Source organism: Apodemus sylvaticus, chromosome 5 (assembly GCF_947179515.1).
Source record: "Apodemus sylvaticus chromosome 5, mApoSyl1.1, whole genome shotgun sequence".
Classification (NCBI taxonomy): Eukaryota; Metazoa; Chordata; class Mammalia; order Rodentia; family Muridae; genus Apodemus; species Apodemus sylvaticus.
The window spans coordinates 33038590-33055365 of record NC_067476.1 but is presented as its reverse complement, the minus strand read 5'-3'; the positions used below and the strand labels follow the sequence as shown (position 1 = coordinate 33055365).

General features: G+C 33.9%; 1 protein-coding gene across 4 annotated transcripts in view; it reads left to right on the top strand.

Moving 5' to 3' along the window:
• The window catches only part of Prpf40a (pre-mRNA processing factor 40 homolog A), a 41703-nt gene that overhangs the window by 14079 nt on the left and 10848 nt on the right, over positions 1-16776 (top strand). For all 4 annotated transcript variants that reach the window (XM_052182490.1, XM_052182489.1, XM_052182492.1 and 1 more), the window contains exons 4-15: positions 73-103; positions 1483-1499; positions 7245-7355; positions 8625-8745; positions 8987-9040; positions 10448-10472; positions 11357-11719; positions 13994-14102; positions 14537-14601; positions 14933-15097; positions 15524-15632; positions 16234-16384. In XM_052182490.1, the coding sequence (XP_052038450.1) occupies positions 73-103; positions 1483-1499; positions 7245-7355; positions 8625-8745; positions 8987-9040; positions 10448-10472; positions 11357-11719; positions 13994-14102; positions 14537-14601; positions 14933-15097; positions 15524-15632; positions 16234-16384 (1321 nt within the window). The remainder of the gene's footprint in view (positions 1-72; positions 104-1482; positions 1500-7244; positions 7356-8624; positions 8746-8986; positions 9041-10447; positions 10473-11356; positions 11720-13993; positions 14103-14536; positions 14602-14932; positions 15098-15523; positions 15633-16233; positions 16385-16776) is intronic.

The window sequence follows — 16776 nt, the reverse complement described above, 5'->3', positions numbered from 1 at the left end:
ACATAACATTGTTTCTATAAAATGTAGTTTAAATGATTTTGAATGTTAGTAATTTAATTTCTCTTTTTGCAGCCTGGAGTAAATAGTATGGATGTAGCAGCAGGTATGTCTACAATGTATGGTGGACTTCATTTGGAAAGATGCAGTCATATTACAACAAGGAATGAAAAGTGGTGTCTGGGGCTGAAGAGATAGCTGAGCAGACGTACTTGCTGGTTTGTTTGTTTTCCCAGAGGCCCTGGCATGCATCCCCCACTCTTACATGGTTAACAACCACTTGTAATTCCAGTTCCAAGGGGATCTGATGCCTTCTGTCCTTCTTGGGCACCAAGCATGCATGTGGAATACATATGTGCTAACAAGCCACAGTTTTTTAAACTGATCTTTATGATTCGTTCTTAATATTTTCTCAATATCTGACAATAGTATTTGCAACTGAATCATTAAGTCAAATTTATTGTACAAAATCTTTGCTTCTCATTTTTTATATTTTGTGATATTATTAAATACTTAAAATTTATATTGGAACAGTTGATCTGAATTTCTGTGCTTAACAATCTCACCTAAGTTCCTTTATTATATATGCCACTAAAATACAATGATGCTCTGTCAACATAATCAGAGTCAGAATATTTAGACAACGAACTCTACTGAGTCCATATTTCTACTTAGGGAACATAGGAATGGATAGTACTTTTTAGATATGCAGTATTTGTTCTTCTTGGACTTCTGTTTTATAATTTTTGCTTTCTCTTTTACTTAAGTTGACTGGTTGCTAAAGTTAGACATTATTTGTGTGAGCTTTATCACTAACACCTGAAAATACCTTGTATCATAAAGATACACAAATACAAACATACACATGTATCAACACATATATATGTGCATATGTATCCCATATATGATATATATGTGTGCCATATATTTATACAGTAGTATAGGGCAGCATTAACAAAATATGGTGGAAATGTTCAATAACCTATACTATCAAATACAGTTGCTACTAGCTACATGTAACAGTATTTGAAATGTGGTCAGTACAATTCAGGAACCACTATTTTAAGAAAATTATTTAATCGTAATTTGAATTTTAAGCAGAAATGTGTGGTATCTTATGTTACACAGTAGCACATGCATAGGATCAAAGTAACTGAGTTTGGCAGGAATAAGAGAACAGAGCATTATTGTACTTTAGTAGCATAAATAATAAAGTAATTTAGGTGAGAATGACAATTAAGAATAGCCAGAAAACATAATCAATGTTTATTATTTGGCAGCTGACAGTTAACTTTGGAGATTGAAAGCTCTACTTCTGAAAATGCTTTATGCTGTAGATGCTTTATTTGTGGGATGGAAAACAAGCAAACAGATAATATAGGTCAGATCATAATCTTTAGTAAGAATAAAGAGAAAGAACTATTTATAAATATTGGAACTATCAAGGAGCACTTCACTTACCACTATGACTATTTTGTCTTTTAGGTGCAGCATCTGGTGCAGTAAGTACTTACTTCCTTTTATTTCATTAACATGCTGAATTGATCCTTGGTTTCTGGAGATTATTTGCTAAGCATCTTTAGTTTTCCATGCCAAATGTTGAAATTTTTTATTTAAAAAATTTTTGATTAATGTTAGGAGAGATTGTTTCTATTTTATGTGACTGTTTGAAAATACGAAGGCCAACTACTTTAAAGAAAACAGGTTTTTGGTGTTCCAGTCTACTCTGGCAGAAGAATAACTGCCAAGATACAGGTTTTTGTAAACACCTATGTGGGGAAGATTGTCACTCTTGAGTTGAACAGTCTAGAGAAAATGATCTGCTAGAAGTTGATCTGCTAGAGAAAATGTAAAATCTAAGATCAAGGATAAGGGGAGGCATTCCTCCTGATAAAGGCTGCCCCCTGCTAGTAAGCTGTTGGAAGATATCCTACTTCCTCTCACCTCAGCATTCACCATGACTCCACCCCCATCCTGTGTGGAGACTTCATGGTGGTGCTGAGAAAACAAGGCTTTCTTCCCCAGGAAGAATAAGCACAGGAGAAAGGCTGTTTGCTGTGCTGAAATACTGTAAGGTATTTCAAATACCTTATATTTCAAATGCAAAATTAGTTGCCTTTATGGAGCATGTCCTTCTGATGAAAGTGGTACTGGAGATCCCATGGCCAGCCACTTTGACAGACAGCACTGTGGCAAGTGTTGCCTGACTTAACTGCGTTAACAAACCAAAAACAAGGAGTTGTGCATGAGTTAATAAAAGGACAAGAATTAGGGTCAGGGTGGGAAAGAAAAGGAGGTTTTGGGAGCTGAAAAGATGGCTCTATGGGTGAAAGTGCTTTGTTGTACAAGCATGAGAACCTACTTTCAAATCTCTATATGCCTAGAGCCTCAGCACTGGGGTTCAAGATAGGCGAGCCCCAAAGGGCTCTGGCCAGTTTAACCAGACAAAGCAGTAAACTTCTGGATTATAGAGTAAGGCAGAGAGCAATAGAGATTCTGTAGTCTTTTCTCTGGCATATATCTGCATTTACAATGAAACTCTCACCTCCTACCCATCAAAGGCAAGAAAAGAAACAGAATACAGAATAATTGGTTTCTATAGTATTTTCACATATGCATATAATTAACATTGAATATATTTATCCCCCTTTTCTTTGTCTCTTTATTTCTCAAATAAGTGCTCATTTTTCTATTTTATAAGTCTAGGTTTCATATACAATAAAGCATGTGCTTTTTTTTTAAAAAAAGATTTTTTAAAAGATAATGTATAAAAAAGTGTTTTGTCTGCATGTATGCACACCATCATATCCCATGGGACTATAGACAGTTGTTAACCACCATGTGGGTGCTGGGAATTGAACTGTGGACCTCTGGAAGAGCAGCCAGTGCTTTTAATTCCTGAGCCATCTCACCAGCCCTAAGCATGTAATATTTTGATCAGTGGGGCATATTTCTGTTTAAATTATGATCTCCAATTTGTTTGATTTTCTTGCAGACAAAATGACTATTTTCCTTACTAGTTAATTTTATAAACGCACATTTGTATTAGTTCTCTATTATTTATAGGAATCCAGGGTTTGTCTCAAAGTTATCGTGTTAAAAGTAAATGTACAAGTCTCCCTTGTATTTTGACTTAATTCCTAAAAGGATTCAGGAATATATTTTAGGTTTTGTTTGTTTGTTTTCTTAAGAACATCATGTTTCTGAAGTAGCCATACTAATTTACATTCCCAACAGGATCATACCTTGACAACATTCGTAGTTTGTTTGTTTTTTTTTTTTTTCTTTTCATATTGATTCCAGTTTTGACTACCAGGAGTTAGAACTTTGCATTTCCCTCTTAGCTAAAATATTGAGTAATTCTCTCCTACTTAGTAGTGCATGAATTCAGTTCAGTCAAGTGTGTGGGAGGCTGCAGCAAGCATATCTCTGGTGGAGTCTACAGAGCATGCTTTAGGGCAACCAGGGCTACAGAGGTAACGCTGTCTTGGAAAACAAAATATGTTTGCTCAGTTCCCTTGTCCATTTATTGAGTATACTATTATTTTGGTATTTACTTTTGAGTTGTTCTGTATTCTGGATACTTCGCATCTGTGTGAATATCTAGGAGACTTTCTGCCATTCCATAATCTGCTATTCTACACTGTTACTTCTTTTGCTATGCATAAATCTTTAATTTGATAAACTCTGTTGTCAGTTCTTGTACTATTTCCTGAGTTAGAGTAATTGTCTATATCCTGCAATGTTTCTCCTATTAGTTTTTATGTTTCAGGTCTTGCTTTAGATTGGATTTACATTGAATTGATTTTTATGAAGTTAGAGAAGACCCAGTTTCATTCTAAGTGGATATCCATCCAGTTTTCCAGGCATAATTTATTGAAGCTCTCATATTTCCACTGTATTTATTTTACACCTAGTTTAAATCAAATGGCTTCATATTTCTGAGAGTGTAGTAGTCTGAATGAAAACGGCTTCCATAGACTTATTAGGAGTGTCATTATTGGAGGTGTGGCCTTGTTGAAAGAAGTGTCACTGGCATTGGGCTTTGAGGTTTCAGAAGCTCAAGACTAGCCTAATGGCTATTGCCTCTTCCTGCTGATCCAGGCAGATGTAGATTTCTCAACTCCCTCTCCAGCACCATGTCTGCCTGCATGCCACCATGCTTCCTCTAATAGTGGAGTAAACCAGCCCAATTAACTAGCTTCTTTATCTTGGTCATGGTGTGTCGTCACAGCAATAGAACCATAACAAGAGTTTTGTTTGATTTTTTTTTTTTTTTCCCCTGTAACCTCTTTCCTCAGTTGTAATTTTCATTGTCATCTGAGCTTTATGGAGACTCATAGGAAGATTTGTAAGGTGAATTTCTGGGTGTATCTGTGAGAAAATGTCAGAGTTCAAACTAGAGGAAAGACTGTCTGAATTTGTGGTACACTAATTTATAGACTGAAGGTTCAGATGGAATCAAAGGGAGAAAATGAGAGGATGCTTTCTGTTTCTTGCTGTACCCACCATACTTTCTCTGCTATGGTAGACTTTTACATTTGAGCCAAAATAAATCCTCTTTTTAAAATGTTCTATCAAGGGTCTTGTCACAAGAAAATCTAACTAATACTAATGTATGTCTGATTTTTCCTTTATGTCTTGCTGTGGGTTTTGTTCATTTTTATTGTGGTTATTTAGTGACATTATTGTTCCTTTGTTCTTTTGAGCAAGAGTCTTTCTATGTATCCCCTAGATGTCATGGGCTCACTATATAGACCAAGCTGACCTCAAGCTCAGATTGCTTGCCTCTGGTTCCTGAGTCCTGGTTTTTCATTTGTTTGTTTGTTTGTTTGTTTGTTTTTTGTATTCACTATTGCTCTCTTCAGACACACCAGAAGAGGGCATCAGATCCCATTGCAGATGGTTGTGAGCCACCATGTGGTTGCTGGGAATTGAACTCAGGACCCCTAGAAGAGCAGTTAGTACTCTTAACCGCTGAGCTATCTATCTTTCCAGCCTAAGTCCTGGGATTTTTTGAAGAGTGCTTTGGATATTCAGATGAATTTTAGAATTCTTTGAAGATTGTTTTTCAGATTTTGGTGTGGGTTGCATTCAAGATGTTCATTGCTTTTGATAATAGAGTCATTTCCTAATACAAATTCTGCTAAATGGAACACAAAAGGATTTTCTGTCTGCTAGTGTCTTTGGTTTCTTTGACAGTGTTAATGAAGTTTTCATTGTGGAGGTATTTTACCTCCTTAATTGTATGTATTCCTAGATCTTATTATTATGTTTTTAGGTTATTATATATACTATTGTTTTATTTCTCACGTATATTCAATATTTGTATATACAAAAAATTACTATATAATAATATATATAAGCTACTAATTTTGCATGTTGATTTTTACACTTTACTACTTTACTGAAAATGTCATGTCTAAAGGTTTTTTGGGGAGTCTTTGGCGTCTCTTAGGTATTGATAGAGTCATTTGCAAGTAGAAAATTTAATGTTTCCTTTTTGTATCTCTTTATCTTACTCTATTGCTCAGAATCCAAGCTTTTTGTTGAACAAAGGTAAAAAGAATTGTTACCTTTTCCCTTCAGACTTTAGAAGAGATACCTTCACTTGAAAGGATGAATAGAGACAACTAGGCATTTGCCTGTAGATCTGAGCACTGTCAGATCCTACCTAGCAGTAAACTAACTACTCTTTCAGAGAAAAGAAGCTTCTTTAACACTGATCAATCCTCTAGAAGGCCCATAAATGGGTAGTTTGTGAGCTCTCGCGCTCCATGGTAACATACAGCTGATGAGGCATACTCCTCGCTTAACATTGATGATCTAATGGATGATGCTGTAACTGAGCAACTAATATAACAATGCCTTATCTAGTGTGTAACTTTTAATATATAAATTAAACAAGTATGAGCCAATACCCATATAGGCCTACTATATATATCTTAGATAAGTGTAAATACATTTAGAATCATCATCCAGTCCTCCAATAGTTTTTCACTAAAGTGCCTTTTACGTGTTTTCTTTTCTGCCCAGAGTAATCCATGCTACCTATCACCCTGGTCTTCACATATCCGTTTTTACAACCAGTCATATTTAAATTCATCTTTATCTTGGTATATTTATGTTCTGATGGAACATAAATATATTTATGTTCAATGGAAAGCAAAACCAAAGACTACCAGGGATTAAAGACAAAGTTCAAAAACTAATACAGACATCAACAAACAAGCAACAACAGAAATCAGCATATGTTTTCTATATCTATGTTCTGTAAAATGCTGTTAGATACATGCCTTTGCATTTTGTATTTGTAGCTTAGCACCCATGGTATTTGTTTCTCCAGAACTTTAATCACTTTTTTCTTTACTGACTGCATACTAATATGTACTGTAAACTCTGATACAATGCATTTAATTTAATTACTAACCAAACTATTTTTATTTCTGTTCTTGAGTACAATATTGCCATAAAAAACATGGTACATGCAACCTCATTTAGTCATAGGAATTATATTCCTGTAGAAAGTTACAGTTGACAAATAGAATAACTAAGAATATTCTAGTTTCTGGGGAAAAGAGTGGCTTTACTGTTAGGAAATTTAAAGAATATCACAATTACTTTTCCTTTTTATGGAAGCACACAGTGATAAAAATCAGTTCTAATAAATTTGTCAATAAGTGTAAAATAAAAAAATAAAATAAAATTTTAGTGTTGAATAAGCAAGTGGTACAATTTTGTCTTTTATTTCTACTTATTGTTATATGTAGTAATCATCCTTTAAAAAGTAGGATGAAGATCATCTTTGTAGCCTTCATCAACCATAGTTAACTTTGTTACTGTATGAAAAGCTGATTACAAGAACAGGCCAACTTGAAAGTCAAACAGCATTAAAGGGCCATGGCTGAGGCTACTTTTGCAAGTTTTAGTAGACTTGAGTTATTCTGTTTTTAGATCCTTGATTTATATTTCTGGAGGATTAGCTTGTACAAAGGGTAAAATGTTACTTGAGAGCAGTCTTGGCATTCCTAAAACCTTAATTGATCTCTTTTACCTTTGGATTATTTTAAGATGTTCTCTTTTTTTCCAACTCTTTTTCCATTTCTTTTCTACTTCTGTTGACATTATTCTGTGTGATATGAGCTCTTAAGATAGTCATTTTATACTTAAATTTGGTCTTTTGTATGCTTGCTACCTCACAGATATCACTGCGGAATAATTTACATGTTAATTTTTTTTTCCTTTAGAAATCAATGTGGACAGAACATAAATCACCTGATGGAAGGACTTATTATTACAATACTGAAACAAAACAGTCTACCTGGGAAAAGCCAGATGATCTTAAAACACCTGCTGAGGTAAATATTTGGAGACTAGGAATCAGAACTCTTAAGTAGCTTGAGTATATTTCTTACAATTTTGTATTAAGCTCCAAAGAGCAGTTCTTCTGTATCTCTAATTAATTAAGACATTGGGTGTAGAGGGTTAATGCAGTTAGAATGATAAGCAAGGACAATAAAATTTGTTTTCCTATATGGACATACTTTATTGTACTTTGTTTCTTATCATCCTCTGTTCAAAGCTATCTTCAAGAATAAATTGAAGGGTAAAACAGTTTTCTTCAATACAGTATAACCTGTATTATTTTAAAAGACACGTAGACTGGAGAGATAGCTCAGCGGTTAATAACACCCACTGCTCTTCCAGAGGTCCTGAGTTCAAATCCCAGCAACCACATGGTGGCTCACAACCATCTGTAATGGGATCTGATGCCCTCTTCTGGTGTGTCATAAAAATAAATAAATAAATGAATAAATGAATAAATAAATAAAAGTTAACAGTTCCAGCCCCATGGAGTTTGATATCATGAAAGTAAATAAACTATAAAATACTGTCATGTCTTTGAGTAGAATATTTTCTCTTTGTCAAGATGCCTTTGAAAGAGTATTATTTTGTGTTATACACTTTTAACATTCAAAATAAATATAAAATTAAGATTGAAGCAGTAAATTAAGCAATGTTGCATGTTTTAATAGTTATACTCAGAAAGAGGTGATCTTTTTCACTGAAGAATGTTTTACCTAGCCAGTGGTATTCCATTTTTATTTCCCTTAACTAAAGAACTTAAGATGGGTAAAATAAGTGTACTTTCCACACACTGTATTACTTCTGTGGTCTAATAATGTGTTTGAGAAGGAAGGTTGATAACATTTATTTCTCATTAATATGCACACACTCTCAGGGTTATAACAAATTGACTATGAAACTAAAACATTAGATGGATGAGTCAGATTTCACTTTTCCCCAAGCGTTCTGTTTGTCTTATTTTTACTACTGTATGAACATTCCATTCAGTAATTATGGCTGGTGGTTTTACCTATGTGAACACAGAAGTGTGCACAGGTGAGATCCAGGTAGATATCTAACTTTGAGGAAGCATCCTTGTACTTCCTAAATTATCTTTGACAATTATTTTCTTTTCAATAGTTAGTTAATTCAATAGACAACAACTGCCAAGCTATGGATGTATGTAGAGTTACATAGGTAGACATTGTCTAGTGAAAACAAGGGCAGATAGGCAGCAGTGCTGAATACTATTTACTGAAAGGTTTTTTTCCCATCTTTAGCAACTATTGTCTAAATGCCCATGGAAAGAGTACAAATCTGATTCTGGGAAGCCTTATTACTATAATTCTCAAACAAAAGAGTCCCGCTGGGCCAAACCTAAGGAACTTGAAGACCTTGAAGGTAAGATGGGAAAACAGTTCTACTGGGAAGTTGTATATATATACCAGTCACCTGGAAACAGTTCTCCCTGAATAGGATTATTCAAACTAAGGCCTGATTCTTTAAAAGAAAAAAAAATGAAATTGTGTGCACATTTTAAATGATATAACGTTTTTGTGGGCTCTTATTTTCTTGTTGCTCTAGATCTCAGTTCTATAGATTTTAAATAGACTTTTATTTGATTTGATTCCATTGAAACTAGGATACCAGAATACCATTGTTGCTGGAGGTCTTATTACAAAATCAAACCTGCATGGTGAGCTGCTTTGATAATTTTCTGTTATATTTAACATTTAGAGTATGTCACTAATTTTCACTAACCATGAATGGATAAATCTGCAGTGAGATATTAATTCAAACAATTACTTCTGTATAAGAGTTATATTATAAATGAGCTTAAAGGTTTTAAAATTGTGTTTTCGTATTTTAAATAAACATAAATGTTGAACAAGGTCACGTACAAACTTGTAGTATACCTCAGAATGTTGGTGCATACATGGGACATGTGATTAAGCTTAATCCTGATAATAGGTAGTAGTTGATCTTGAGTCAGTTATTTTGTCCATATATTGTTAGATTTCACTTAGTACTGAGTTTGCTTTAGTATCATGAAAAATAGTATCAATTTTTTTCTGAAAGTTAAGTTAAATAAATGAATAGATAAATTATATATTTTAAAGAATGAAAGCTTAGTTACTCAGTACCATTAAATGTTTAGGAAAGAGTGTTATCTAACAGTATTCAGGACATAAAATAACACTCTGTGATGTGGTTAAGAATTAAGTTAGTTTACTGTTCTTAAAATATAATCCTTTATTAAATTGATCTAGATCAGCTAGGTTATAGGGAAGTGGTAAGGTATTATTACCTTACACTTTAGATCATATTAGTGATCATATTTAGATCATGATTGTCTCTTATGTGGATTTCTTTTTGCATCTTAAAATAGGTTTTTGCATCTTAAACTATTTTCCCTTAAGTGATCAGTTTTAAGCACATTAATGGACGACTTCTGTCCTTGCTCACATGCAGCACCTCATTCTCATGGTACAAAGTAACGAACAGTGCGTGTCTGGGGCATGTCTGACCAACAAATTGAAAAGTGACCCAAGCCTAGGGTGCAAAGAGATACTGACTGTTCAGATCTTTAAAGTTCTATCTAAAGTGTCTGAGCATGAGCTTATAATGACTTTACCAATAGAATGCCTAATTGCTCATCTACAGAGAATCAAGCTCATTTCTGATATGACTGCAAATGGTTGGTTTACATAGCTGCTTATCTGCTTGTTGGTGCTAGTGTGAAAAATGGGCCAGAAATCTCATGAATTTAGTATCAATTTAAGTTTAGTGTCTTTTAAAAGTCTCATCCCTGGAGACAATACTATTGTATTCCTAAATTATGAATATTTTCAAAGTGTGATTACATGGCTAGTAATCATCAGCATTGGAAAAGATTGCTCAGCAATCACAATCGCTGTTATAAAAAGTTTCCTTGTTGTATTGAGAGGCTTTGAAACCAAACACTTGCTCTTTAAAGCAAGTTTTAAATTGTCAGATGATAAATTAAATTGGATGAAATTATGGTACTTTCATCTCCTTTTATAATTTGTTTTCAGTGGTTATATTTAAAACTAGTTGTTAACTTCTCTGTTTTCTTTAATAGCCATGATCAAAGCTGAAGAAAGCAGGTAAGCAATTTTGAAAATCAATATGATTTACAAATTTGGCCATTTCTATAGCATTCATGTTTTAGTTGTCCACTTTTTAAAAAGGATATGAATGCTATTTAATAGGATTAGGATAATGGTTGATGTTTTTGGAAGGTTTTATGGGAGGTGTTAAAAAGGAAATATATTTATTCAAGTTTTGCTAGAGAGTACTTTGATATGGATTGCATTGGTTGTGGATTAAGTTTCTCATTTTGGGAATGAGTGAACTATCTCCTTGATAAAACTACAACTTTTTTTTTTTTTGTCTTCTTGAGGAAGACGCCCACAGCTTTGCTTATATTGGCAGTCAACTACTGAGCTATAGACGCCCAGCCTACAAAGTTGCCCTTTCACTGTTGAAATGTAGATTTTATAGGTCTTACGAATTTTGATATATATCAAATACGTTATTCAAAGTAACAGATTGAGGTCTTATCAAAGTAATTGGACATTAGGAAATACAAGCATTTATATCAGTGCCTAGTGTTACTGTGCAAGTTTACTGAAAGCAAAATAAGGTAGAAGTTGGAAGTGGTAATACGCACAGTGGGAAGGTTACAGTACTGCCTGAGCCTCATGGATCTGAGCCCAACCTAGGCAGTATGGCTAGATAGTCTCTAAGACAAACATTCGCTTAATATAGTCTTCTTCTGCGATCTTTGGGGTGGCTTTCTAGTTTACTGTCAGTGATTGTTTAGCTCTTTGTTCCATTAGTGTTACGACGTTATAATTGGGTTTATTCAGCATTACTGTTACAGTATGGAAATGACGGTTCTCTTTCTCCTTCCCTACCTTTCCCTCCCTCCTCCAACCCCTTTTTATTCCTTTTTTCCCCTCCCTTCCCTCTCTCTTTTAATGTATAGCAAGCAAGAAGAATGTACTGCTACATCAGCAGCCCCAGTTCCTACAACAGAAATTCCTACAACTATGAGCACCATGGCTGCTGCAGAAGCAGCAGCTGCTGTTGTTGCAGCTGCTGCAGCTGCTGCAGCAGCAGCTAATGCCAGTACTTCCACCACACCCACTAATACTGTGGGAAGTGTTCCAGTTGCTCCTGAACCTGAAGTTACTTCCATTGTTGCTACTGCTGTAGATAATGAAAATACAGTAACTGTTTCAACTGAGGAGCAAGCACAGCTTGCTAATACCACAGCTATTCAAGATCTAAGTGGTGATATATCCAGTAACACTGGAGAGGAAACATCTAAACAAGAAACTGTAACCGAGTAAGTTTAGTAACTCAGACTTCTGCAAATCAGTGCCTGACTTAAAATATAAGACCTTGTTAATTTAGTCAGTGACCATTAAATGTTTAAGTAAAAACTTAAGTTTTTCTAATATTGATCCATTTCAAAAAGGTGATTTTCAGTGGTGGCATGCCACCATACTTTTGAAAGTAATCTGTTCAAGTTGTAATCTTACCTTGATTAACACTGAGTATATCATAGCAATATACTATATGAAATCAAAATCAAGGCAAAAAGGAAAAAAATCAGCAGTTTACAAACCTTGAGTATTTTAAATAAAGGCTTGGTATCATGCCCTGGTGTTTATTTTGGGTGAGGGTTGTGTGTTTGTTTTTCCCTCCTCGTTTCATGTGCTCAGTACAGCACTGCCAAGAAGTACTGTAGATTGCTGTTGAATGTAGAATACATTTTGGAAGAGCAGAAGCTCTGCCAAGTAGAGTAGAATTAAACTTGTTGTCATTCTTTTTGGGTTATTGGTGTTTGATTTTCAGCTTATGGTAAATAAATTGAAAATTACAAATAGCTGTTTTCAAAAATGCCTCAGATGAGAGAAGGCACTTTATGTAGGAATCACAAATAAGGAAGTCATTTATAATTGCAAAACTTATAATTGAGTTTTTCTGCCATAGGATGCAAGGTGTAAGTGGAAGACTAATCTTGCCAAATACTATTATCCAGTTACTGTTAGTCATACCACCTCCATCTCTCCACACCTTACTATAAATGTTTCTTCTCTCATGTTAATTTCACAAATGACTGGTGTTTTAATAGTGAGAGGTTTAAAAAGAAATGAGATGGTATATTTGGAAACAGTTAAGAATAAAGTTCACATTTTCTTTTTTTTTTTTTTTTTCTTTTTTTCTTTTTTTTTTTTTTGCTCTTCTGACCTTGGCTATGCATATATTTAAGCATTGTGTGTGTGTGTGTGTGTGTGTGTGTGTGTGTGTGTGTGTGTGTGTACATATCCACCAGAAGAGGGCATCAGATCTCATTACAGGTGACTGTGAGCCATCATGTGGTTCCTGGGAATTGAACTCAGAACCTCTGGAAGAGTAGCCAGTGCTCTAAACTGCTGAGCCATCTCTCCAGCCCCTATATCATTACATTTTCTGCATTCATAACGGTTCTTCATGTCAAGTGATGACATCTTTTGAAATAAGCTTTTGAGTTATTCTCCTACATACTATGTTTGAACATTTTGAGTACTAAAATACTGAGATGCTCAAAATACTTTATGCAGCTTGGTATGATAATTGCATGTAATTTGTGCATTATCCTTATATATATTTATTTCTATTACTTTTAGTGTATAATGCAGTATAGTTTACATGGTATAATTACTTCAAAAATAATGAGAAATTACTGTATTCATCACAATTATGTTTTATATTATTTATCTTGCTGCTCCATTCATTTGTATGAATGTGAAAGGCCAAGTGTAATTTATTTTTCATAATTTTAACAAGTATTCTTTCTTGACAGCATTTCAGTATTAGTTCATGAGTCCTAATTTCTTAATAATTGTAATTAATTTGTATATAAGGACACATAAAGAATGATATATTTCCGTATATTCCATTCTTATGTCTGTAGCTATTGCATTGTCAAGTCCATCATTTTTTATATTGAAATAAAGTTTAGTGTGGGATCCCAAACAAGGAATTGATAATTCTGTATTAAATTAATTCTTTTTGAAATCACTACTCAGCAGTAATTTTTACAGTAATCCAAATAATATTTATTTGGAGTTCTGGGTTACAGAGTTACTTAGCACTTGTGCCATAGTATATTATCAGCCAAAAAACAACATAAGAATAAATTAGCATTGTTGTATTCTATTAATTCTAAGCCAGCAAAACTAAGCTGGATTTTGCTAATTGATCACTTATATTGCTGTCTATATTCTTTGTAGGTTTAATATACACATGCACATTATCAGGAATTAATGTGAAATGTGAATAAATATGATGAGCCATTTATTAACGTATAGGCTAGTGATGCAGATCAGCTTAGTGCAGTTCCGTGTTGTGTTCTGCCCTTTACAGAGGGTCTGGTAACTGATGCTCCAGAAATTCTGTAACTTTATGTCCTTGGCATCACACAGTTGTATTTTTAGGGTTCATGTAAGAAACTTTCTTCTGAAATTGTCAAGTTTTAGGTCAGCTTCAAACAGCTAAACGATAAGGAGATTTTTCTCAGCAGAAAATAGTTACTAAAATTATGAATAGTGTGTTTAAATTTCTGTCTCTCTAGTTTTACTCCTAAAAAAGAAGAGGAAGAGAGCCAACCAGCAAAAAAAACATATACTTGGAATACAAAGGAGGAGGCAAAGCAAGCATTTAAAGAATTATTGAAAGAAAAGGTATTATAGACTTTTTTAAGTAACGTAATAATTTCCTAGTAAATGTTCGCTTTGGTGCCTTTATTTAAAATACTAATCTCTTGAACTGTTGTAACTGACAGCAAACTAAATTTGTTGTGTTTTAATTGAAGAATGCTTTTGTGAAACTTAAGATAAGGTATTAATTTCACAAGCATATTTTTGCCTTGATGTATAAGATTTTTTTCAAAAAACTTAAATCATTATCCTTTTGTTGATGGACTAATACAGAAAAATACTGTTTGAATATTAGTGTGAATTTTTTTCTTCACAAAATTGCTTCATTAAAAATGGATTTAGACATTAAAAAAATCTGCAAAAGGATGTTTGCAGTGAGCATTATGCTTGCCTTCCCATGATACTGTTACTCTGTGTTCTTGTATGAAATACTAATTTTCCCTTTAAATAATTTTCAGCGAGTACCTTCCAATGCTTCATGGGAGCAAGCTATGAAGATGATCATAAATGATCCTCGGTATAGGTAATACGACGATTTATAAATTTACTTTTTACGTTAATGTTAGGGTATTTAAAATTGTGTAAACAGTATAACTGCATAAAGAGTTGTCCATAGCTTTGTAGTTGGCATAAACTTTTTGTGTACTACCGCCAGCAACCCAAAAGTCTTATCCTACGATCTGAGCTCCATGCTACACATACAGTTAGAATCAGTTTAAAAACTAGAAATTGCTTTTTAGAATCGTTTTATATTCAGTAAATTACACAAATGCTGTTATATGCATGAACCTTTTTTCCCAGAGCATTGCTTCTCAGCCTTTATGTTTATTCTTACATGACTTTTTATCATTTAGTGCGTTAGCAAAGCTGAGTGAGAAAAAGCAGGCCTTTAATGCCTATAAAGTGCAGACGGAGAAAGAGGAAAAGGAAGAAGCAAGATCAAAATACAAAGAAGCTAAGGAATCTTTTCAGCGGTTTCTTGAAAATCATGAAAAAATGACTTCCACAACCAGATACAAGTAAGGTTTCTAAGGATGCGGAAAGTGATTCCCCTGTTGTTTGTGTCCTACATATTGCCGACTTGTCCGAGACAGATGGTAGTGAGCGCAGCTTGTATAAATGAGGGTGCGGTAATTCTCTAAGGTACCCCCAAAAGTCAGTAATTTGACTTTACATATAGGCCCACTTTTAAGGTATTAATTGGGGAATGAACATACCATATTAGCTGTTATCTGTTTTAAAGTCTACAGAAGGTGCCTTCATGTAAGAGAAAATAGAGGCTTTTGCTCTTCTGTTGATATTTTATTGACTGTCATGGAATTTTCCTGAGTAATGATTTTTAAACTTACAGTGGAGACAGAGTGTGTTCATTGACTACCTTTGAAAAATGATCTAAAATTGTCCTGATGCATTAAGGAAGTAACATTTGATTTCATAATCACTAGAAAAGCTGAGCAAATGTTTGGGGAGATGGAAGTTTGGAATGCAATCTCAGAGCGTGACCGTCTGGAAATATATGAAGATGTTTTGTTCTTCCTTTCAAAGAAAGAAAAGGTATGATTAGAATTGTCAGTATTTCAACATTCTGAAGAGTTTTACTTTAAATGCTATAACACAATTTCTTAATTTGTATAGTGTATGTTATACATCATATTTATTCATTGGAAACTATGTTAAAGGTAAAATAAGTTAATTCATTCTTTTTTACCTCTTTTCAAAGATAGTAATTATTGTTTAAATCATAGTGGTACTGATTTGTCCAAATATTTATCACTATTAAATTGTTTTGCATCCATTCTTAAACATGAATGATAGTTCATATATTACTAAAACTTTAAACATAGATGGATGACATTGAAGACTTTGGTACTTACATGCTGTGACTCATTATAAAATGTATCTGTACTGCATACTGGTAAGGCCCTGAGGTTATGGAATAAGGACACAAAAACAAATAGTTTTTGGGTTCTGACTTCAAAGACAGAAAAACTAAAAGTAAGGACTTTGTCACAAATAACACTAACAAAATAAAAGGTGTTGATACTAAAGGCATATATATAACATTTGAAACTTACCAGAACATAAAGTAATCTGAAGTAATTGCAATTCAGATACCTTGTCACAATGTTAAAAGGTATTCAAACATTTGTCATAGGAACAAGCAAAGCAGTTGCGAAAGAGAAATTGGGAAGCCTTAAAGAACATACTTGACAATATGGCTAATGTTACGTACTCTACCACATGGTCTGAGGCCCAGCAGTATCTGATGGATAATCCAACGTTCGCAGAGGATGAAGAATTACAGAGTAAGAGCAATGACAAATAGTGCCGTCCATTTACAAAGTTATTGTCAAGTTTTGTATGGAATCAAAATTACTGACTTTTTAATATGGTTATAAACTCAATTTTACACAATGATTTGTCCATCTTGGGGGAGGGGAAAGCTTTACTTTCAAATGGGTTCCTTCTAATTGAATTTTAAATTTAGATTTAGGAAAAAAATACTTTAGGAGAGATCTAAGTTATATTTTACAGATAATTCTTGAAATATGTAATAAGTCAACCATTTGCAGATCATTGGTGTCTTCTGAACACAGCAAGCCTGCTGCACTTAAAAAACTCAGTGACTAAGACATCATGCACAATACTTACTCCCAGCATGCAAATGGGAGTTGACCATGAAATCTCACCCTTTGTA